The sequence below is a fragment of the Pongo abelii genome, chromosome 12 (assembly GCF_028885655.2).
Source record: "Pongo abelii isolate AG06213 chromosome 12, NHGRI_mPonAbe1-v2.0_pri, whole genome shotgun sequence".
NCBI classification, from domain to species: Eukaryota; Metazoa; Chordata; class Mammalia; order Primates; family Hominidae; genus Pongo; species Pongo abelii.
Genome location: NC_071997.2, coordinates 24,769,620 through 24,793,204, shown reverse-complemented (window position 1 = coordinate 24,793,204; position 23,585 = coordinate 24,769,620). Strand labels below are relative to the sequence as shown.

The window sequence follows — 23,585 nt, the reverse complement described above, 5'->3', positions numbered from 1 at the left end:
TCCCTCCGACTCCAGATAACACCTTCCCTTCCCTTAGTCGCTGGTCCCCGCCTCCTCCCCGTGTGTTGGTCCCCGCGCCCTGCCTTCCCCCTCACCCCACCCCCCGGAGTTCCCGGGTCAGCCCAGACTGCGCCCCACGTGAGGGGCGGGGGCGGGCGCCAGCGCCTTCCTGCTCTGCCCTTGTATGGTGCCCCGGAGGCCAGCCCACGGGTACTTAACCCGGGCCGCCGCGGAGGGCGCCCGGAGTCGACCGCTCTGGTAGCGCCACCGCCACGAGAGCCCGGGACACGGGAAAGCCCGAAAGGAAGAGGAAGAGGCACCGGTGGCCATGGGGTTGGAAGCGGCGCGCGAGCTGGAGTGCGCGGCGCTGGGCACGCTGCTGCGGGAGCCGCGGGAGGCGGAACGCACGCTGCTGTTGGACTGCCGCCCCTTCCTGGCCTTCTGCCGGCGCCACGTGCGCGCCGCGCGGCCAGTGCCTTGGAACGCGCTGCTGCGGCGCCGCGCGCGCGGCCCTCCTGCCGCTGTTCTCGCCTGCTTGCTGCCCGACCGCGCGCTGCGGACGCGCCTGGCCCGCGGGGAGCTTGCGCGGGCCGTGGTGCTGGACGAGGGCAGTGCCTCGGTGGCGGAGCTCCGGCCCGACGGCCCGGCTCATGTGCTGCTGACCGCGCTGCTGCACGAGACCCGCGCGGGGCCCACTGCCGTGTACTTCCTGCGAGGTGAGCACGCCGGCCGCCCTTGGCCCGCCCCTCCCGACTCCAGCCCGGCTTTCCCTGCTGACCGTGCTTCCCCTCCTTGCAGGAGGCTTCGACGGCTTCCAGGGCTGCTGTCCCGATCTGTGCTCTGAGGCCCCCGCCCCTGCGCTGCCGCCAACAGGGGACAAAACCAGCCGCTCCGACCCCAGGGCTCCCGTCTACGACCGGGTGAGTATTGCCCCCCTCCCACCCTCCCTCCGTCTCTCCCTCCCCACCGCAGACTGGGCGCCTCTAGGGAGAGCCTGCCATTTGGGGACGCGAGCAGTTTGCCCATATACACACCTTTATACGTGTGTGTGTTGGGGGAGGGGGTGGGGCATGGCTGCTCGCGCGTGCCTGTGTGGGTCTGTGTATGTTTGCATGTGTATGTTGGGAGCATGAAGGGGCATGTGTGTCCCGGTGTGTCCTCCGCACATTCCTGAGTCCTGTCTCAGGTCTGGAGGACTGGCTGAGGAGTCCTCTTGTCTCGGCCAGCCCATGGGGTCTCCATCCGCTGCTGCTCCGGTTCTCCGGGGCTGGGCTGGAAAGGCCTCACCGCCCCTCTTCCCCCTCCAGGGTGGCCCTGTGGAGATCTTGCCCTACCTGTTCCTGGGCAGCTGCAGCCATTCGTCAGACCTGCAGGGGCTGCAGGCCTGTGGCATCACAGCCGTCCTCAACGTGTCCACAAGCTGCCCCAACCACTTTGAGGGTCTTTTCCGCTACAAGAGTATCCCTGTGGAGGACAACCAGATGGTGGAGATCAGCGCCTGGTTCCAGGAGGCCATAGGCTTCATTGGTAAGGGGGTGCCTCTGCCCAGAGATCCCGAGGGGCTCCAGAGGAGAGGACTGGGGGCACCTGTCTCCTGGGCTGTGCACATTGCGTCTGACACCACTCCCCCATCTCCCTTGCAGACTGGGTGAAGAACAGCGGAGGCCGGGTGCTGGTGCACTGCCAGGCGGGCATCTCGCGCTCTGCCACCATCTGTCTGGCATACCTCATGCAGAGTCGCCGTGTGCGGCTGGACGAGGCCTTTGACTTCGTTAAGCAGCGCCGGGGGGTCATCTCCCCCAATTTCAGTTTCATGGGGCAGCTGCTGCAGTTTGAGACCCAGGTGCTGTGTCACTGAGGTGGTGCCCCTCTGCCTGCCTGCCCCACTGTGCTGGCAGGAGCTGACTGTGGACTGGTGGGCTCCCCTCTGGGCCAGCACAGTCCCCTCACCTCTGGCAGGGCTGCTACCTCCTCAGAGTTTGAGAAGCCCCCACATGGGGGCTCTAGGAATGCCAGCATGCTGGTCTTTCCGACCTGGTGCTCTTCTGCTGGGGGACTGAGGCTGGCCCTCAGTCGGGGTCGGGAGCCGAGGGTGTGTCTGCTCTTTCCCACCCCATCCTCTGGCAGAAATCAGCTAGACTCTATACCGTGGACTCTCCCTGGTCCACCACCATGTTGAAGCCCTTGGCAGCCTGAGAGCTCTAAGGAACAAGCTGTGACAACCAGGAGCCCTGTCTGTGGGTTTGTCTGCCCAGGGCCTGGAGCCCAAGCCCTGTGTTCCTGGGGAAGCTGGGGACTTGGGAAGTGATAGGTGTGTCGTGTTGCGTGTGTCTGTCTGTGAGCCTTTCACACCTGTGCTGGTGCTGGAAAATTATTTGTGCTCAGCTGACATTTAACACTCCCTCCCCCGCTTCCTCCTAGCCCTGTGGGCAGGGGTTGGAAACTTAGCACTTTATATTTATACAGAACATTCAGGATGTGTCAATAAAATATTGTTATATTTGAAAAACAACAACCCAGCGTCTGGTCTCATCTGATACCTGGGAGCCTGCTTGAACCTCACGTTTCCTTGTGCCCTCGGGGTTTGGGAAGTGAACAGGCAGAGGGGCCAGCGGCCGGAAGGGGCAGGTCTGACCCTCCCCACAAAGGCTGCTCTCTTGGCCCCAGTTCTCCCTGGGCTGGCGTCTTTTCCCAGACAGGGACCTCGCTCCAGAGCTGAACAGGGTTGTTTCTGGGAGGCTGGGTCCCGTCCGTGACTCAGAGCCGGACCCAGTGCTGCCCCGATCAGACCCCGCTTCCTTTTCGGAACGTGGAAGGATGTGAGTGTGTGCCTGAGGGTGTGGTCCTGTGGGGGTGGGTGGTCTTGGCCCGTGCACACCTGCATGTTGCGCATGGTGTTCCTGTGGGAGCGTGTGTGCATGCCCACACAAGAAGTACTTCCCAGGCTGTGTGGGTCTCTACTTCCTCACAGCAGGCCCACACGGCCTCCCTACTCTTCTCCCACATCCCAGGGCTGGGGCTTACAGTGCCCCCTGTTCCAGAGCTCCTTCATGTCCCCCAAAGGCATGTGGCCCCATGTCTGGTGTGGAGGACCTGTCACCAGAGATGGAATTCATTGCTCTGCACACCCACCCAACTAGCACATCTTGGTCGAGCTTCCAGTTATGGGCCCAGCATAGGACTAAGGTTCAGTGGAGACCTGAGACCAGGGCCCCGCCCACGCCAGAAGCCAAGGGGTACCTGCTGAGGCTGCCGGGAGGGGGTGCTGTGATCTGCCCGTGAGCAGGGGTGCTGATTCCTTTGGAAATGGTTGTGCGGGAGCCAGTCCTGCTTCAGGCTCACTGGGACACTCAGCCATTCGGAGTGTCATCCAGCCAAGGGTTGCCTCTGCACAGTGCTACCTCTATGGATCTGTCCGTGGTCTGTTAGGAACTGGGCTGCACAGCAGGAGGTGAGCAGCTTCATCAGTATTACAGCTGCACCCCATTGCTAGCATTACTGCCTGAGCTCTGCCTCCTATCAGATCAGCGATGGCATTAGATTCTCATAGGAGCTCGAACCCTGTTGTGAACTGCATTGGAGGGATATAGGATGTATGCTCCTTATGAAACTCTAACTAATGCCTGATGATCTGTCACTGTCTCCCATCACTCCCAGATGGGACCGTCTAGTCGCAGGAAAACAAGCTCTGGGCTCCCACTGATTCTACATTATGGTGAGTTGTATAATTATTTCATTGTAGATTACAATGTAATGATAGAAATCAAGTGCGCAATAAATGTAATGCACTTGAATCACCTAGAAACCATCCCCCTCACCATCCTGGGCCAGGCGCGGTGGCTTATGCCTGTAATCCCAGCACTTTGGGAGGCTGAGATGGGTGGATCAACTGAGGTCAGGAGTATGAGACCAGCCTGGCCAACATGGTGAAACCCCACCTCTACTAAAAATACAAAAATTAGCCAGGCATGGTGGCAGATGCCTGTAATCCCAGCTGCTTGGGAGTCTGAGGCAGGAGAATTGTTTGAACCTGGGAGGTGGAGGTTGCAGTGAGCCAAGATCGCGCCATTGCACTCAAGCCTGGGCGTCAAGAGTGAAACTCCATCTCAAACAGAGGAACAAACAAAAACCGGTCCCTGGTGCCACAAATGTTGGGAACTGCTGTCTTAATGGCATTCTGAATATCTGGGAGGGTGTACTTGTGGGGCAGGGGGCAGCATAGTTTGACAGTCCGGGGGCTGGTTTTGCTTCATCTTGCTGTATACAGTTTTCTTGTCTGTAAAATGGAGTTTCATTGTTAGCCCCCACCTCTGAGGATGTAGACTTACACAAGTCAATCCATGTAGTGCCCGCCCATAGTAGGCGCTCAGAAAATGTTAGCTAACTATGGCCCTAGGAATGAGGTTGATCTGATGTGCTGGTGTGCAGGTGCGAGGTGTGCATCTGGACCAGGATGGACACTCATGACGGCTAGGTCTGGGGTCTGCTCAGCCTTGTGCCTGGAGCCCGGCACAGGTGGGCGCTCACTCTGTGAGGCCGAATGAAGGGTGATCCTTGTTCCCGCTGCTGTCTGAGGGGTGAGGTGAGCCACTCCAGTGTGAACTGGGCAGAGCCGGGATTGCTATTCTGCCTTCCTTAGGAGCTGAGTGGGCATCTGTTGGGACCCACTTGTACCGCCATACCCAGCTTGGGTGGGCGGGGGACATCTGGGGCTCTAAGTCATAGGGGACTTCACACCACACAGCCTCATCTCACACACAGCTGCACTGGTGGCTGAGGCCTCTGCCCACCCCACCCTCGGCCCTAACCCATCCCACCCTACCCAGCCCCACTCCCCTCTCCTCCCTTCCCCGTGCTTTTTATAGCTTGTCATCTAGCAAACTGCCCTTCTCTTTCTCTCTCTTTCCCTCCTTTCCTTCTTTCCTATTTATTAAATTTTTAAACTTTTAATTGTGGTAAAAAACGCAACATAAAATTGGTCACCTTTACCATTATCAGGTGTTTAGTAAAGTGTATTCACATCGTTGTGCACAGATATCCAGAGCTTTTTCATCTTGCCAACCTGAAATCCTATACCTATTAAATGATAACTCCCCTCCCCAGTCCCCAGCCCCTGGTAAGCTCTGTTCCACTTTCCGACCCTGTGCACTGGGCTACTCTAGACACCTCTTGGAGGTAGAAGCATGCAGGATTTGTCTTTTTGTGACTGGCTTGTTTCACTCAGCAAAATATCCTCAGACTAACTGCTTGTCCTAATAAAGACTCTGTTTCTCTCCACAAGCAGGGTGATTATTTCTTATCATTATTTTAATTCTTTTGTTTTTTGTGTCAGAGTCTCACTCTGTTGCCCAGGCTGGAGTGCAGTGGCACAATCTCGGCTCACTGCAACCTCTGCCTCCCGAGTTCAAGGGATTTCCGGCTAATTTTTGTATTTTTAGTAGAGATGGGGTTTCACCGTGTTGGCCAGGCTGGTCTCGAACTCCTGACCTCAAGTGATCTGCCTGCCTTGGCCTCCCAAAATGCTGGGATTACAGGCATGAGCCACCGCACCCGGCCTACTTTAATTTTTTTACTGAACATTCATCTTTTTTTTTGAGATGGAGTCTCACTCGGTCCCCCGGGCTAGAGGGCAGTGGCGCGATTTCGGCTCACTGCAAACTCCACCTCTGGGTTCAAGCGATTCACCTGCCTCAGCCTCCCAAGTAGCTGGGATTACAGGTGCCCGCCACTGTGCCCAGCTAATTTTTGTAATTTTTTAGTAGAGATGGGGTTTCACCATGTTGGCCAGTCTGGTCTTGAATTCCTGACCTCATGATCCACCTGCCTCGGCCTCCCTAAGTGCTGGGATTATAGGCGTGAGCCACTGCACCTGCCTGAACACTCATCTTAAGTGGTCAGCCTCGTGCATTTGTTTTTTGATGGGTCCTATTCTTTATTTTACTTATTTTTTCTAGGTTTACTGAGGCATAATTGACAAATAAAAGTAGTATATGTTTAAGTGTACAACGTGATGTTTTGACATATGCATACCTTGTGAAATGATGACTACAACAAGCTAACTAGCATACTCATGTGTGTATCCTGACATCTGTCAATACCCTGCCCTGGCAGCAGGGCATCTGCCTCCATCACGGTCTCCCTGTGATTCTGATTCCTATCTTTGGAGAAGCTCTGGATTCCAGGCACAGCGGGAATGCTGAAAGGTCCTTGTGGAAAATAGCTATTCTTCTTGGCTCTGTCGCTTCCCTTCACTGGGTGCAGGTGACTGTGGGGGTGTCCCCAAATGCTGCCCAACACTGACATGCTCCTCCTCTGGGACTTCAATCCAGGTGGGGCCCTGAGTGACCTGGCTCTGCGGCTCAGGGGTATGGAGGAGGGGTGATATAGGTAGGGAGTTTAAATTTCCAAATCTGTGAAATGGGATTAAATACTGACTGATCATGCCAGCTGCTGTGGGATTAGGAGGGTGGACTCCCTGCGAGGCTCTGGGCATCTGGGGGTTCCACCTTTTCCACATGGTAGGCTTTCTAGGGTGCTGCACACTGTTCAGTTTGTGAAATTTCCTGGAGCCCTGTGCTTGTGATAGTGAAATTTTCTATATGTGTACTAAAAAGCTTGTGAAAGTGCAGTGACCTTTTCCTCCTTCCGGAGATACACGGAGGGCGCCCCAGGGTCTCAGGCAGCTTTCCCCATGTCTAAGCACAGGCCGGGGTAGGAAAGGGGGTCTCCCTCGCTGGAGGAATAGGTCTATACCTGGGCTGGGGCCTCAGCTGGGCCTGGAGCAACTTTCTGCGATGTTTCTCTGCCCCCTGGTGGCAGGAAGGAACCTCAGCGGAGCCACACTCCCAAGTGGGCCCCTCCTGTCTTTCACCCACTACAGCCAGGAAGGGGACTGGGCTGGGGTGGCAACCACAAGCAGGCATCGGAGGGGCTGCCAGTAGACCTGGTTTGAGTGGGGCTGCCGGTAGAGCTGGTTGGGGCGGGGATGCAGGTGGAGGTGGTTGGGGCGGGGCTGCAGGTAGAGCTGGTTGGGGCGGGGCTGCAGGTGGAGGTGGTTGGGGCGGGGCTGCAGGTGGAGCTGGTTGGGGCGGGGCTGCAGGTAGAGCTGGTTGGGGCGGGCTGCAGGTAGAGCTGGTTGGGGCGGGGCTGCAGGTGGAGGTGGTTGGGGCGGGGCTGCAGGTAGAGCTGGTTGGGGCGGGCTGCAGGTAGAGCTGGTTGGGGCGGGCTGCAGGTGGAGCTGGTTGGGGCGGGGCTGCAGGTGGAGGTGGTTGGGGCGGGGCTGCAGGTAGAGCTGGTTGGGGCGGGCTGCAGGTAGAGCTGGTTGGGGCGGGGCTGCAGGTGGAGCTGGTTGGGGCGGGGCTGCAGGTGGAGGTGGTTGGGGCGGGGCTGCAGGTGGAGGTGGTTGGGGCGGGGCTGCAGGTGGAGGCGGTTGAGGGGAGCAAGGTGGGAGGTGGAGCAGCTGCTATTTAAGAGGGGGTGGTGGTGTTGGTTCTGCAATTAGGTTACTGTGTCTTGCTGGGGCTTAGTCTTGTTTGCTGAAGGGGCAGCAGGGCTCTACCATGGAGGGTGTAGGGGGTCTCTGGCCTTGGGTGCTGGGTCTGCTCTCCTTGCCAGGTAAGCTGGCTGTCTGTCCCTCCTGCTGCTGGCTCCGGCCTGGAGAAAGCTGGGGAGAGGCCAGAAGGTTGTGGCTGGAGCCTGCAGGGATTGTAGCTGAGCTCAGTGGCTCAGAGCACAGAGCTCTCCAGGGTTATTCTAGAAGTCAACTCCTGGGGGCCAAGGGGAGGCCTCCTGAAGGCCCTGGAAGCAGAAGGCCTGCCTGGCAGAAGATAGGTGTTGTGCCCCAGGCCTACTTGTCTTGGGGTGGGGGTAGGCTGTAAGTCCCCACTCCAGCCTGGTCAGGCAGGGAGTCATCCAGACTGAGTCCATTGTCCAAGAGCCTGGGCTGAGAGAGTCATAGAGTGGGGTCTGAGGCTGGCCCTGCCCGTCACGGGCATCCTGAGGTCTGTCCTGCCTCCTTCCTTCCTGCGCCTCCTCTACCTCATAGGTGGGGCATGTGCCCTTTTGGTCCCCCTAAGGGAGCTCCTTCCCTGAGGTTATCTAGACCTTGGCACCAGCTGGGGTTGAGCAGGGAGGTTGGGAAGGCTCCTTGGCTTTGTGCTGGAGCCTACTCTTCCTAGGGACTGAGTCTTACAGTCTGATCCCCCACACCCACCCCATGTCCTGCTGTCTGGTCTCACCGGTGGGTGCTCCAGGCACCTGTGTATGCCCTTGTCTGTCTGGCCAGGTGTGATCCTAGGAGCGCCCCTGGCCTCCAGCTGCCCAGGAGCCTGTGGTACCAGCTTCCCAGATGGCCTCACCCCTGAGGGAACCCAGGCCTCTGGGGACAAGGACATTCCTGCAATTAACCAAGGTGAGGGCACTACATCTTCTCATGGCCTGGAGGGGCACGACATTATGTAGTATGAAAACCACACTGAACACTCAGAAATGCAGAGCCTGGGAGGAAATGGACCAGCTTACTCTGGGCTCTAAGTGGTTTTTAAGAGATGGTGTTGCTATGTTGCCCAGGCTGGTCTTGAACTCCTGGCCTTAAGTGATCTTCTTGCCTCTGCCTCCCGAGCAGCTGGGACTACAGGTGTGAATGGGTGGAAATTCTATGGGCAATTGCTTAAGTCTACTTTTTCTTTTTGTATCTTTCTTAGTGGATTATTACTTTTATAAGAAAAACTAAGCTCTTGAATGGCCTGATAAAAGTATAGTTCGTTGACTTTCTGAGCCTGGGTGTGGAGCTAAGCGGTTAGTCGACGTTTGAGGTGCAGGACTGTCTGCAGGTGTGATTAAGAAGTCTGAGGCTCAGCGGGGCGCGGTGGCTCTCGCCTGTAATCCCAGCACTTTGGGAGGTCGAGGTGGGCAGATCATGAGGTCAGGAGATCGAGACCATCCTGGCTAACACAGTGAAACTCCGTTTCTACCAAAAATACAAAAATTAGCCGGGCATGGTGGTGGGCGCCTGTAGTCCCAGCTACTCAGGAGGCTGAGGCAGGAGAATGGCATGAACCTGGGAGGCAGAGCTTGCAGTGAGCTGAGATCGCGCCACTGCACTCCAGCCTGGGCGACAGAGCATCTCACACACACACAAAGTCTGAGGCTCAGAGTCTTGCTGTCTGGGGATGTCAGCTGAGGAATGAGGGTGTATAGATAGCCTGAACAAAGCTAGTCGAAATGGAGACTGGAGTTCAGATGTTGGTGCAATGAGGGCTGAAGCACTCAGGGTTGAAGCAATGAGGGCTGAACAGGGGGCAACCTTGCCCTAAGGGTGGGTGACATCCTACCAGATGTGGTAGCCACTGTGTGATCTGCCCTCTTCTTCCTCCGTGAGCTGACTTGGGGGCCCAGCACCAGCTGAGCCTTGAGCCCCAGGCACCATCCCACCCCTGGGTCACCGTGAGTGGTCTGCAGGTAACCAGAACCAATGGAGAAAACTCCCAAATGCTGGTGACCCCAACAACTATCCTATCACCTACAGTGAGGCTGTCTCATAAGGGCTGTCCGTGCCTCACCCAGTGCTTTCCTGGGAAGCACCTGCCCATCTCCAGCCACTGTGAATATGGCTAATGCTGCACAGCTGTCTCTGCCTCCTAAGACTGGCCCTCGGCCAAAAGGAGCTGTCTCAGCCAGAGATGCCTGGGGGCTACTCCCTTGTCTGCCTGAGGTGGCCCACTGTGACTTCTAAGGGACAGGAGTCTGGCCCCTGCCTCAAGGTGGTGCAAGTCAGTGGAGAGGGGTTTGCGAGAGCCGGTATTTGCCTGCCTCTGATGGTGGAACAAATGTGTAGAACAGAATTGCCACCTCAAGGGGCCTGAATATAACAGATGGGTGGGGAATAGATGGGGGATGAGGTGGGCAGGAGACCCCGGGGCTTGTTCTGAGGAGTGTGGCTCAGGCTGGAAGAAGCCGCTGCTTCCTGACAGCAGGGACCCGGGCTTGGGACTGGATTGTGTGGGTCATGGGCTGTGTTTGAGCAGGGGAAGGATGCAGCCCAGCCGAGAAGCCTCGCACGCTCAGGGACTGTGTGACTTCCCTGAGGCCACGCAGGCTCAGTGCTCAGGGAACCTCTAGCTCCACAGTCAGGAGAGGGACAGACCCCAAGCCTCAGACTCCTTTGTCTTTGTCCCCCAGCCCCCTCACACCTGCAGACAGTCCGCACAGGGTGGCTGACATTCTCAAACATCGACTAATGACTTAACTAAACACCCAGGCTCGGAGAGCCGATGACCTATACTTTTATCAGGCCATTTAAGAACTTATAAAAGTAACAATCCACTAGGAAAGATATAAGAATAGACTTAAGTAGGGACTTGCTTGGCCTGTCCCACGAGTCAGTGTTCTGGGGGACATGGGCCAACACGTCCTTCCTCCTTTCCCAGGGCTCATCCCGGAAGAAACCCCAGAGAGCAGCTTCCTCATTGAGGGGGACATCGTCCGGCCGGTGAGTGCACACACTGACGTGTGTGGGTGCGGATAAGCCCACAGCTGGTGACAGGCCCTCTGAGTCCACCCTGGATGTCACGGGGCCTGATGTGTGAGGGACATACATAGCTTGGTAGATGCCTCTTTTTGTCAAGGTCAGAGCGACTGTTCTGTTAGGAAATAGGAATAAGCCAGCCTGAATGCTAAGAAAGGCTGGTATCCGAAGTGCTGGCAAAGACAGCCTGAGAGGGCTTCCTGAAGGAGGAGGTTTGAACACTTGACCTAGCTTGGTACCCTGCCCAGGGGAGGTGCTCAGCACTCAGGAGGTGCTCAGATAAAGGAAGAGATGAGCAAGGGGTGGCAGAGTGGCCAGTGGCGGATAAAGGGCCTGGTGGCAGTGGCGACCTAGGGATGGTGGAACAAGGAGTGATGTTGAGCCTGACCATCTTGGCTGTGGTCGAGGGGCTGCATCTGAAGGGAGAAGGTTGCTGGGGATTGGGGTGCCTTGCTAGCAGAAAAGGGAACACTGTGCCCAGGACAGCAGCGATGTGTTTTAGGCAACTGCGAATGGCAGAAGGCTCCTGAATAGGACAGTGACCCAGGGGAAGGCAAGACTGTCCTGTTGGAGGCTGCCACTGATGGCACAGCCTCTGGCTGGGCAGGAGAGCCAGAGGCTGGCCCAAGGCTGCCCAGGAACTCCGGGGGCAGGGCAGACCCTCCGGGTTATGCAGTGAGTGCTCGAGGAGGTGGTGTGCGACCACCCGGAGCAGAATCAAATGCCTCCAGCTGATGGCAAAGGCACGCTGGGGTGCTGTGGAGCCTGGGCGCCGAAGGGCTCTGGTTGCTGGAGAGCAGAAGTGAGCGGCCGAGGCCAGGGTGCTGCCTCGCTTTCACTCCATATAGGCTCTGTTCCCATGATCGTCCCACGTTCAGGGAAGCCTGGTGGCTGTTCCCCTCTGGAAGGGGCACTGCCCACATGCTGGGGTGGCCCAAGCCCTTCTGATCCAGGGCACCCTGGGGTGCTGGGCCTGCTAGCCAACATCCTCAGGGACTAATCTCTTGTTTGCTTGAGACTGAAATTCTTTCATCATAGGCCAAGGGACCCCCTTGTGCATCAAGGTTCACATAGCTGGCCCCTTGCCTTCCACAGCTCTGTCCCATCTCTAATGGTCCCCCATTCCCATGCACACAGATCCTGACTCCCACATCTTTGGGGTTCTGGTGCCCTGGGGTGTGGTACCCTTGGGGCACAAAGCTTGGGTGGCCTCTGTCCCCAGGGGTTGAACTGCTGCTCTCTCCTCAGAGTCCCTTCCGACTGCTGTCAGCAACCAGCAACAAGTGGCCCACGGGTGGTGGTGGTGTCGTGGAGGTCCCCTTCCTGCTCTCCAGCAAGTATGGTGAGTGCAAGTACGGTGAGTGAGCATGGCGGGCTCCCTCCCTGCCTCAGCCCCTTCTTCCTAATGTGGCAGAGGTGTTCCTCTCTTCCCTTTTCCTCTTCCACCACCACATCCCCTCCACCTCCCCACCCAAAGAACTTGTCCACAGAAGCCCTTCTGTTCCTGAAGGTCTCCTGAGTAGGGAGCCGTTAAAATCCTGGGAGAACTGATGGGAAGGTATGTCTAGGGGTATCTGGTTCCCCTTGAGATGGGGATCTGGTTCCCCATGCGGTGCAGAGGACAGTGACCTACCCAAGGCCACACAGCCAGGGTCTGTCTGGGACCCAGCTTCTTCCTGGCACCACTAGGCTGCCTTTTCTTGATGCTATTTTGGGAGAGTGAGTTCAGAGCTCTGTTCCCAGACCCTCATGTAGAGCTCAAAGACCACCAGGGCTCTGGGGGCTCAGCCAGGTGGTGTCTTCCAGATGAGCCCAACCGCCAGGTCATCCTGGAGGCTCTTGCGGAGTTTGAACGTTCCACGTGCATCAGGTTTGTCGCCTACCAGGGCCAGAGAGACTTCATTTCCATCATCCCCATGTATGGGTAAGTGCCGGGGCCAGGACGCGTATCTCAGCTCACTTCTGCGTTCAGCCCGGAATTAACTTGTCCATTATCTAAAATGTATTTCTGGGCCCATCCTCCAGGGCTCAGTCCCCCTGCCCACCCTGAGGGGTCTGCCCAGTGTGAGCTGAATCTCCAGGGCGGAAGGTGGGAAAGGGATGGGAATGGTGCTAGACCCTCCATTTACAAAGCCCTCCTCTCCCGGGGGACTCCATGGGGTGGTAAAGAGGGGAGGTTTGCGGGGCAGACAGTGTGTGAGTCACTGAGTCCTGGCAAGTCCCCTAACTTCTGAGCCTCTTCTGTCCCCTCTGGGGTGCGAGTGGTGGCGATACCTGCTTCCTAGCTTGTCAGGGGCCTGAGGCAATGTGTGTGAAAGCCTTGGCTCAGGGCTGACCAGGAGGGTGTGCTCACTTAGTGAGCTGCTTCTGTCCTCTGCGTTCATATACCAGTTTCTGCCGCCTCCCTGTAGCCCAGGCTGGTGATGGGGGCCGGTATGGCCATTTCACAGAAGTCCAGGCAGTAAAGGGGCTTGCAGAACGGTGAACCTGAGACTAGTGCCCAGAGTGGGGCCTTCCTGTTGGGAGTTTGTCTATCTTGTGTTGTGTGGGGAGGGAGAGCCCAGGTCTGTATGTCTGGAGGGATCTGGGCTGGCGCTCACCCTGCTTGCCCTCATCACCCTGCAGGTGCTTCTCGAGTGTGGGGCGCAGTGGAGGGATGCAGGTGGTCTCCCTGGCGCCCACTTGTCTCCAGAAGGGCCGGGGCATTGTCCTTCATGAGCTCATGCATGTGCTGGGCTTCTGGCATGAGCACGCGCGGGCCGACCGGGACCGCTATATCCGTGTCAACTGGAACGAGATCCTCCCAGGTGAGCCAGGCCACACGCAGAACAGGCTGGTGCCGGGGAGGGGACAGCAGGGCTCGGGTCCAAGTCGCCTGGTCCCCATGGGTGAGGCTATCCATCCTCCCCATCACCTGCCTGCTTCCTGTGGGGAAAGTGGGGGTCTCGCTTCTCTCTGGGACCTGGAGGTGGTCCAACTGCTGCTCTGGGCCCCAGGCCTTCCTCCGCCCACCTGTAGTTGTGCCTGAGCTAGGGTGCCACCACCTGCTTTGTCTCGCTTCTCATCCCTGACACTGTCCTCTCCCTGGGGATGGGGCAGGCAGTGCCCATGTTACCTGCTTGTTGTGTACTCTAGCAGTGGTCTCATGTACCAGACACCACCACCATGGGCTGGGGCTGTGTGCCCGCTTGGGGAGCTGAGCCAAAGTGGAACCCCAAGGTAGCAGGCTGCACAAGCCAAGTGCTGGGCCACGGGCTGAGGGCAGCGCTGTGGGGCTGGGACATGTGCCAGTGGTACCAGTGAGCAGGTAGAAGAAATGCAGACTGTGGCCATGGGAGAGTGGAGGCTGGAGGCAGGTGGGCTGTGGTTCCTGTGCTGGCAGCAGCAGCTGTGTGGCGCCAGGGATCAGATCCTAGTGATGGTGGGGTCTCTCCCATTGTGGGCTTGATGGTCTGGTTCAGGAGGCAGTAAGAGCCCCACGAGGGAGGGGCAGAGGAGGTTTGGGTGGGAGTCTGGCTTAGGGGTTGGAGCGGAAAGGCCTCCCGCAGGTGGAGGGTGTCCAGCACGAGACCTTTCAGTGCTGTCATGTTAGCCAGGTGAGGCAGCCAGGGAAGCTGCCTGGGCCCAGGGACCTTCCCAGGCCCCAAACACCACTTTCTCAGTGGCTGTCAGCAAACACAAGTCATAGAGAAAGGGGTGACTGGGGCATGTGGGTAGCACCTCACAAAGGGAAGGGATGGATATTGAATCAGACTAGGCTGGGGAGGTTGTGAGGGGGGTGACAGGTGACTCTGTACCCTGAAAACAGACTGATCCTTCCCAATGCTCGTGGAACAGTTGTGAAAGTTTACCCTGATAATTTCATGATATACCATGAAATGCCATGAAAACCTACAACTCTGAAAGTAGATCAATGTAAACATTCTGATCATGATATAAAGTAGAAACTGATACATCAAAACCAAAAGCTTCTCCTATTCAGAAATTGAAAAAAAACAACAAAACTTTCTTTCAGCTCTGGAGTTAAAGTACAGCAATTCTAAAACAAAAATCATGAAAGACTATACAAAAACCAGTGGTTCGCAGCTAAAGCAATGCTCAGAGAAAATGTGTAGACTTACGTATCAGTAAACAGAACAAATTGAGCATGTCAACCCAAGTTAAATGAAAGCAGGAGGGAATTTCAAAAGGTAAAAGCAGAAATCGAGTTGGAAAACAGCACTAATAATTATTCCTAGTGATAAAACAGGCTAAAACACGGGTTCTCCAGTGGAAAAAATGAGGACATATTTGTTCTCATTTAGGTTAATATGTTCTCATTAGGTTAACATGTACAGAAACTGCTAGGGCAGACACATGAATAACAGTAATTAACTGTTGTGGGGCGGGGAGGTGGGAACTCAGGAAGCAGGGGATGGAATAGACTTCTACTACATCTCAATATTTGACTTTTGAACCAAATGAATATACTACTTATTCAAAAATATGTTTAATGAATTTTTAAAAAGAAATAAGAGCTCGAGAGGCAGCTATGTTAGGCAGGTGGTGGGGGTATGAAGGTGCTGGAGCGCTGAGTTGCTCCATGGAGAGGTAGCTGCTGTGATGGAGGTGGTGTGTATGCGTGGCTGGCTGGGTTTGGGAGGATTGGGGAGCAATCCCTCTGAAGGCCTGGGGGACCTGAGCGAGGGGGAGATGGGCTCCAAATCTGGGGAAGTGTTGTGGCCTGACATAGGAAGAACAGGTGGGCCTCTGACTGGGGACTAGGACGTCACCACTGCAGATGACAGCGTGGCAGCTTTTTAAAGCTGAGTCAAGGAATAGACATTTCATCTGGGGTGGGAGGGGCATCTGAGACCCTGAGCAGTGTGTGACCCATGGCAGCTGTGGGTTATACAGAGACCAGCCCCGTGCAGGGCGAATATGCAAGGAGGAAGGATGGGTGGAGAGAACTGCTAAGAGGTGATGGTTGGCCAGCCATGGGGTCCCTGTGCCTCTACCTCAACTAGTACAGGTTAGGGATCCTCCCAGGGCTGGGGAGAGTGGGACTGGTATCAGAAGCAGCATGGTGGCTGCGGGCTCAGCCCCTCAGCTTGGGTGAGTTATGAGCTCCCCGAAGACTCTCCCAGAAGACTCTCCCAGCCATTGCCCGCCCTTTCTTGCCTGCCCTCTTTGTATGTCAGTAAGTTGTATTGTTTTTGTATTTTTAGGCTTTGAAATCAACTTCATCAAGTCTCGGAGCAGCAACATGCTGACGCCCTATGACTACTCCTCTGTGATGCACTATGGGAGGTGAGGGCCTGCCTTCTTCTCCCTCTGCTTCCCCCAGCCTCTCCCATGTGATCTGCACTCAGGGGTCTCCCGCTGGGTTCCAGGCTCGCCTTCAGCCGGCGTGGGCTGCCCACCATCACACCACTTTGGGCCCCCAGTGTCCACATCGGCCAGCGATGGAACCTGAGTGCCTCGGACATCACCCGGGTCCTCAAACTCTACGGCTGCAGCCCAAGTGGCCCCAGGCCCCGTGGGAGAGGTGAGTGGCGTGACAGGAAGGTGACCTGAACCTGGAGAAGGCGCCTGTGCTCTAATGGTGTCAGGGAGGGTGACACGGAGGGAGATGAGGTTGCAGGGGGAGCAGGGTGAGATCACGGCTTGCCACAACGACGCAGAACAAGCACTTGAGGAAAGTTAACACTCACTATGACTCAACTCTAACCAAAGAGGAATAGGGCTCACTTGCTTAGCCTAGATAATAAACATCTACCAAAAACCTAGAACAAAAGTTAAGGGTAAAACATTAAAACTGGGACCAAGACAAGTTTTCCCATCATTGTCCCACCTACTCCACATTGTGTGGCACTGGAGGTCCTGGGCACTGAGGTAGAGCCAAAGAAACTAAAGGTCCGAGGACTGGAAAGGAAGCAAAAAAATCGTTCATAATAGATGATTACCTGTATTGAAAGCAACAATCTATAAACAAGTTATTAGAACTAATAAGAATTAGAAAAGGTAAATACAGTTAATATAAAAATCATATTTCTGTACACCCAGTTAGAAAACACAATTGTTAGTAAACATACCTTTATAATAGCAATCATAAAGGTCCCAAGGAATAAATCTGACAGCTGTATCAAACATTTGAATAAAAATGAACCTTTATTAAAATCATTAAATAACTTAAATACAGAGAAATCTGTTATCGAAAGGAAGGCAATGTTATAAAAATTCAGTCTTCCCAAATTAATCTATAAATTCTCACTCAAAATAATTTTGATCTTGACAGAGTGATTTTCTTTTTTTCTTTTTCTTTTTTTTTTTTTTTTTAAAAAGATGGAGTCTTACTCTGTCACCCAGGCTGGAGTGCAGTGGCAAAATCTCGGCTCACTGCAGTCTCTGCCTCTGAGGTTCAAGTAATTCTTGTGCCTCAGTCTCCTGAGTAGCTGGGCTTACAGGTGCATGCTACCACACCCAGCTAATTTTTGTATTTTTAGTGGAGACAGGGTTTCACCATGTTGGCCAGGCTGGTCTCGAGCTCCTGACTGCAAGTGATATGCCTGCCTTGGCCTCCCAATTGACAGGGTGATTATAAAGTTTTTATATGAAAACATGAAAGGTCAATAATAGCCAAGACATCCCTGAAGGAAAAACTAAAAAGACTTGCCCTAGCAGGTGTTAGTCATCTAGTTCATGAAACGTCTTTACATAAACGCATAGCACTGGAGCAAGGCTAGACAATTGCCCGCTGGAACAGAATCAAATTTAGAAACAGATTCCATTCAGAAGCAGAGCCTTGATGAAGGACCATTGATGGTCACTAGGGAAGGACAGTTAAGTTACTTAGTTGTCTTAGAGCCATTTAGCATCTATTTAAAAATTCCTAACTCATATCATGTGCAAATAACTCTGGATGCATGAAAGACACATGTAATAAAAACTTTAACATGTTTAGGAAAAAAATATATAGTAAGATTTCTTCATGATCTTGGGATAGGGAAGGATCATTTAAATGAGATACAGCACTAATTGTAAAACTAGAAAGATTCATAAATTCAACTACATTAATTATAACTTTGTCCAAAGGCACCAAAAAGAAAGTGAAAATACAGGTTACAAATGAAGACTTTTTTTTTTTTTTTTTTTTTTTGAGACAGTTTCACTCTTTTTGCCCAGGCTGGAGTGCAATGGCACGATCTTGGCTCACTGCAACTTCTGCCTCCCGGGTTCAAGTGATTCTCCTGCATCAGCCTCCCTTGTAGCTGGGATTACAGTCACATACAACCACGCCCGGCTAATTTTGTATTTTTAGTAGAGATGGGGTTTCACCATGTTGGCTAGGCTGGTCTTCAGCTCCTGACCTCAGGTAATCCCCCTGCCTCAGCTTCCCAAACTGTTGGGATTACAGATGTGAGCCACTGTGCCTGGCCCCAATATATTTTTTTGCAACACATAATTTGTATACAAAATACATAAAGAACTACACATTAATACAATAACAAACCAGCTGAGTGTGATGGCTCATGCGTGTAATCACAGCACTTTGGGAGGCTGAGGTGGGTGGATCGCTTGAGCTTAGGAGTTCAAGACCAGCCTGGACAACATAGTGAGACCCCATCTCTTAAAAAAATACAAAAATTAGTGGGATAGTGGTGTGCACCTGTGGTCCCATCTACTCAGGGAGGCTGAGGCAGGAGAATCACTTGAACCTGGGAGGCGGAGGTTGCAGTGAGCCAAGATTGTGCCACTGCACTCCACTCTGGGTAACAGAGCCAGACTCTGTCTCAAAAAAAAAAAAAAAAAAAAAAAAAAAAAAATCGAACAGAAAAATGGGAAGAGACTTAACAGACATCTCAGAGACCAAATGGGAAACACACTAAAGATGCTCAACCTCAGTAATTGAGGAAATGCAAATGAAGACTACAATACCATTCTATAGCCACTAAACTAGACACTTTAAAGCCCAATAATACCAAATACTGGTAAGGATATAGAGTGATGAATGGAAATGCTAGACCCTACTGGTAGGAATATGAGTGGCTGCAACCACTTTGGAAAACAATTTGACATCCTGGAAGGTTGAAGTGTACATAACCCCTGATCCAGATTCTACTCCTAGGTCATCTTCTATGCAAATGCCCTCTCCCTCCCCTCACTACCTGCTTCTGCCCCCAGCCCCAGGTAATCACTAACTTACTTTGCCCCTCTGGATTTGCCTAGACATTTCCCATAAGTGGAATCATAACACATAGCCTCTTGTGTCTGGCTTCTTAATGTTTTCAAGGTTCATCTATGTTGTAGCATGTATCAATAACATCGCTGAATAACATTCCGTTGGATAGATATGCCATACTTAGTCACCAGTTGAGGGACACTTGGGTTTTTACTTTGCAGCTATTATGAATAGAGCTACTATGGACATTTATGTACAAGATTTTGTGTCAACATGTCAGTTCTTTTGAGTATACAGCTAGGAATGGAATTGCTAGGTCCTACGATAACTCCGTGTTTAACTGCAAAGATTTTTTTTTTTTTGAGATGGAGTCTCACTCCGTTGCCCAGGCTGGAGTGCAATGATGCAATCTTGCCTCATTGCAACCTCCACCTCCAGGGTTCAAGCAATTCTCCTGCCTCAGCCTCCCAAGTAGCTGGGACTACAGGTATGTGCCACCATGCCCAGCTAATTTTTGTATTTTTAGTAGAGACGGGGTTTCACCATGTTGGTCAGGCTGGTCTAGGACTCCTGACCTCGTGATCTACCCGTCTCGGCCTCCCAAAGTGCTGGAATTACAGGCATGAGCCACCGCGCCTAAGATATTTTCAAGTGGATGCACCATTTTTATTCCCACCAGCGGTATACGAGGGTTCCGATTTCTCCCATCCTTGCTGACACTTGTTATCTATCATTTTGGTTAGAACCATCCTAGTGAGTATGAAGTAGTATCTCATTGTAGTTCTGAGTTGCATTTCCCTAATAACTAATGACGAACATCTTTTAATGTGCTTGTTGGTCATCTGCATCTTTGGAGAATGTTCGTATCCTCTGTCTGTTTTTCTTCAATTGGGTTGTCTCTTCTGAGTTGTAAGAGTTCTTTATATATTCTAGACACATGTCCCTCATCAGATGTTGCCCTTAAATATTTCATCACATCCTATGTTTTTTGTTTTTCCCACTTTTTAATGATGTCCTTTGAACACCAACATCTTAAATTTGGAAGTCCAACTGACCAATTTTGTCACTCCTTTTTGGTGTCTATGATGCCTTTGCCTAACCCAAGGTCATGGAGATTTGCTCCTGTTTCCATGTAAGTCTTAGTTTCAGGTTTTACATTTAGGTATATGACCCATTTGGAGTGAACCTTTGAACAGGGTGTAAGGAAGGGGTTCAACTTCATTCTTCATATAACTAGCCAGTTGTTCCAGCACCATTCTTTCCCCTACACTTTTTTACTGTACTAAACATCTTCTAAAAAAAAAAAATCCCTAAAGAATAGATGTAGTGAGAAATTTGTGTGTAATTTCTTTTGTTGAGATGGAGTCTTGTGCGCCTCAGCCTCCTGAGTAGCTAGGATTAGAGGTGAGCACCACCATGCTGGCTACGTTTTGTATTTTTAGTAGAGACAGGGTTTTACCATGTTGGCCAGGCTGGTCTTGAACTCCCGACCTCTAGTGATCCGCCTGCCTCAGCCTCCCAAAGTACTGGGATTACAGATGTGAGCCACCATGCTTGGCCTTGTATGCAATTTTTCTAGAGGTTTGACTACCATGACTAGGGAATTGGGAGGTGGTGGAAAGGCCTGTGGTCAAGGGATGGGTCTATCAAGATGGTGAGCATGGGAGTACCTTCAGATGCTGGAACCATGACCTGCTGGAGGAGAGGGGTGGATACAGCCGGGAGAAAGGACACCCAGAATGTTTGGAAAAAGGCTGCACATGGTGGGAGCTGAGGCATTTCCTTGGATTTAGTGGGAAGGAAGAAGACAGGAATAGACCCAAGTCTGCAGGAGGATCTTGATGTACGGATGCGGGGGACTCTGTTACATAAGGAGAGGTGAGGCCACCAGAGGTAGGGATGGAAACAAAGGAGAAGATGTGCCTCCGCTGACTGGAGAGCAGGAGACACCTGGTAGAGGTGGGGGATGCCAGTGCTCTAGCTCTGTCTGGCGGCAGGTGTGACAGCAGGGAAAGGTGGTTGAGGCTGTCTCCGAGGGGATGACTGCCATGGGGGCTGTGGAGCCTATGTAGGTGGGAGTGATCTGAAGTGGGGAGGGCTGGTGTAGGATGATGCTGGGTCTGGGGAGTGTCTGCAGAGCCGCGCTACCTCAGTGTACACAGGTGGAGGGGGTACTGTGGAGGGTGGCCCCCAGGAACGGGCTGCAGTGGTGGTAGCTCCTGGTGCTGACCAGGTCCGGAGGGAGGTGTGGGCTGTGAGGCTAACAGGACCTGGTAGAAGAGTCCCCAGTTGAAGGGTGGGAGTAAGGATTTGGTCAGGGTCAGCTGAGGGAAGAGGCTCCTGGTAAAGCCCCCGCTGCGTGCGCAGGAGGAACTGGGATGGGAGGCAGTGCTGAGGGGCTGGGGCCAGCCAGAGAACATGGGCTTGAATGAGGAAAAGTGCCCACAAAGAAGTGGGGTACAGTTATAGTCTGGCATGACAGTGAAGAACAAGGAAGCCCCAACCTACCTCCTGGCAGTGGTGCAGGGTTTAGATGTGGCCATTAAGTGCAGGAACGGTTCTAAGGGAGGTCTTGGGTTCGGGGCGAGTGGTAGGGTGTGGCCGCGGGCAGAGCAGCCTGGGTGAAGGGTCCGGAAGGCGGGCGCTTTGGTGCTAGGTCAGGCGACTTAACTGTCCCAGCAGTCTCGGGTGTGAATGGGGCAGTGGTGGAAGCCTGAGTGGCCTGACATTTTGATGGTGACTTCAGGGGCCAGGCAGGGAAGAGATGGGATGGCTTTATTGTCCTGGTCTCTGGTAGTGTGGGAATCCGGGTCTTGGAGGCACTAGGCGGTGGCATGGGTGGGCACCACTCCCGTGAGCCGGGCTCTTTGTCCCCGTGAATAACACTAAAGCCAGCTCTGGCTCTGCACAGCTGGGCCACAAGTCATCCTACAGTTCTGAGGCTCCACCTCCTGTCTTTCCTGTTGCAGGGTCCCATGCCCACAGCACTGGTAGGAGCCCCACTCCGGCCTCCCTATCCCTGCAGCAGCTTTTGGAGGCACTGTCGGCGGAATCCAGGAGCCCCGACCCCAGTGGCTCCAGTGCGCGAGGCCAGCCCGTTCCTGCAGGGCCTGGGGAGAGCCCACGTGGGTGGGAGTCCCCTGCCCTGAAAAAGCTCAGTGCAGAGGCCTCGGCAAGGCAGCCTCAGACCCTGGCTTCCTCCTCAAGGTCAAGGCCTGGAGTAGGTGCCCCCGGTGTTGCTCAGGAGCAGTCCTGGCTGGCCGGAGTGCCCACCGAGCCCACAGTCCCATCTTCAGAAGCAGGAATCCAGTCAGTCCCTGTCCAGGGAAGCCCAGCTCTGCCAGGGGGCTGTGTACCTGGAAATCATTTCAAGGGGAGGTCCGAAGATTAAGCCTGTGGCTTCTGTCCCCAAGTAGGGAGGGTATCCTCTGCCCAGTGGAGCTGGGTCATCTACCTCTTGGCTCCTCTGGGCCACACCACTGTCTTCCAGCCCCAACCTACCACCCCATCTCAGAGGACCAGGCCTCTTCCCCTCTCTTCACTGTGTTCCCCTAAGGGCTCCTAGGGCCAGGGGTTCTTCTAGCTCTGCCATAGGGGAAGCAGGCCTGGCTGTGCCTGCTCTTGACTTTTGCCCCAGCCCTGGAGGATGCTGGGAATGGGAGGTGACATTCTCCAGGGACAGGTCCTGGAAGGAGTGGGGAAGAAGTAGGTTCCAGCCCCGCAGAACCCTGGAATCCCTTCTGTGCCTGAGGCCCTGTCCCCCAGCATGGACTAATGGTGTCCCTACCTCTCCATCAGGGCAGCCCTGTGGCTGGGACCCTGGGAACGGCCTCCCATCCCACCCAACATGCCCAAGTGTGGGGGAATGTTCTGCAGTGGCGTAGCCTCCAGCCCTTCTCTCCAGGAGGCTTTGAGAGCCCAACTCACTCCCCTGCAGAGCAGGAAGGTGCTAGGTCAAGGGCGGCCACCATCGGGGAGAAGAGAGAGAAGTGGGGCCCCACCAGATTGTACAATGGGAACCTCAGCTGGCCCCTGAACAGAGGACTCAGTCGTCTCCACCCCAGACCGCTATTCCCTGGAGCTCAGCCAGGCACAGCCTTGGAAGGAGAAAGGGCTGGGGTTACCTGGCCTGTCCTCCTCCAGGCAAGCCCCCCTCCTCCTCTGCCCCAGCTCCCAGCCTGGCCTCCTCCAGGCAGGCCCCACTCCTCTGCCCCAGCTCCGGCTTTCCCCATGAGGTTTGTCCCAGGCATGAAGAAAGCATCCAGGGTGCCAGTGAGTGGGCCTGGGCCTGAGGCCCCTCAGTCCCCAAGGCTACTGTTTTGCTGGCCTCTCAGAGGGGCAAGGAAGTGCTGCTTGGGGTAGAACGGGTAGGAGCCCTACATGTTGGGGGAGGAAATAAAGTGGAGTGTGCTGTGCTGACCTTCCCGCCTCCTGTGTGCCTTTAACTCCCCTTGCCCTCTGGAGCCCCAGGTGGCTATCCCACCTTCCAGGGAAGACAAAGACTTCAGCGAGTACTCCAGGGGTCCTGGCCAGGAAGCAGCAGGGCAGGGCTGAAGCTTGGAGTTCCCAAGTTCTGGGGAGAGGTCGCTGTTTGCCAGCCTTCTAGAAGGTCACATGCTGGGGCCGCACTGAGGACACGAGGACGCGCTCAGGGAACACTGTGTCCTCTGCCTTCAGTCGGCCTTGGGTTTCAGTCATGAGTCACGACCCCTGAGACTGAACAGTGGCCCAGTCCCGGGCATTAGCACAAGGGAAGGACTGCAGGGAGGTGCTGTTCCTCCTCTTGCTCCTGGCTGGGGGAGTGGGATCTGTGTGAGTGTAGAGTGGATAGGGGCTCTGGCCATGCCCCTAGGAGTAGGGGACAGCCCCGCTGGGAGGCTCCCAGGCAGAGACCTTGAG

The 23,585-nt window shown here is 54.4% G+C and overlaps 2 protein-coding genes across 2 annotated transcripts; both read left to right on the top strand.

Annotated features, from left to right (window-relative positions):
- The first annotated feature begins 208 nt into the window (after window positions 1-208).
- On the top strand, window positions 209-2,515 carry DUSP2 (dual specificity phosphatase 2). The gene is made up of 4 exons (XM_024242382.3): window positions 209-716; window positions 799-920; window positions 1,308-1,527; window positions 1,644-2,515. Exons 1-4 carry the CDS (start codon window positions 329-331, stop codon window positions 1,856-1,858), a joined length of 945 nt encoding a protein of 314 aa, XP_024098150.1. The 5' UTR covers window positions 209-328; the 3' UTR covers window positions 1,859-2,515.
- Window positions 2,516-7,493: 4,978 nt separating this feature from the next.
- On the top strand, window positions 7,494-23,174 carry ASTL (astacin like metalloendopeptidase). Its single transcript, XM_002811647.4, has 9 exons — window positions 7,494-7,614; window positions 8,285-8,410; window positions 10,428-10,489; window positions 11,774-11,867; window positions 12,332-12,449; window positions 13,151-13,332; window positions 15,733-15,814; window positions 15,898-16,052; window positions 21,656-23,174. The coding sequence occupies exons 1-9, from the start codon at window positions 7,560-7,562 to the stop codon at window positions 22,075-22,077; spliced, it is 1,296 nt and encodes a 431-aa protein (XP_002811693.2). The 5' UTR covers window positions 7,494-7,559; the 3' UTR covers window positions 22,078-23,174.
- The last annotated feature ends 411 nt before the right edge of the window (window positions 23,175-23,585 follow it).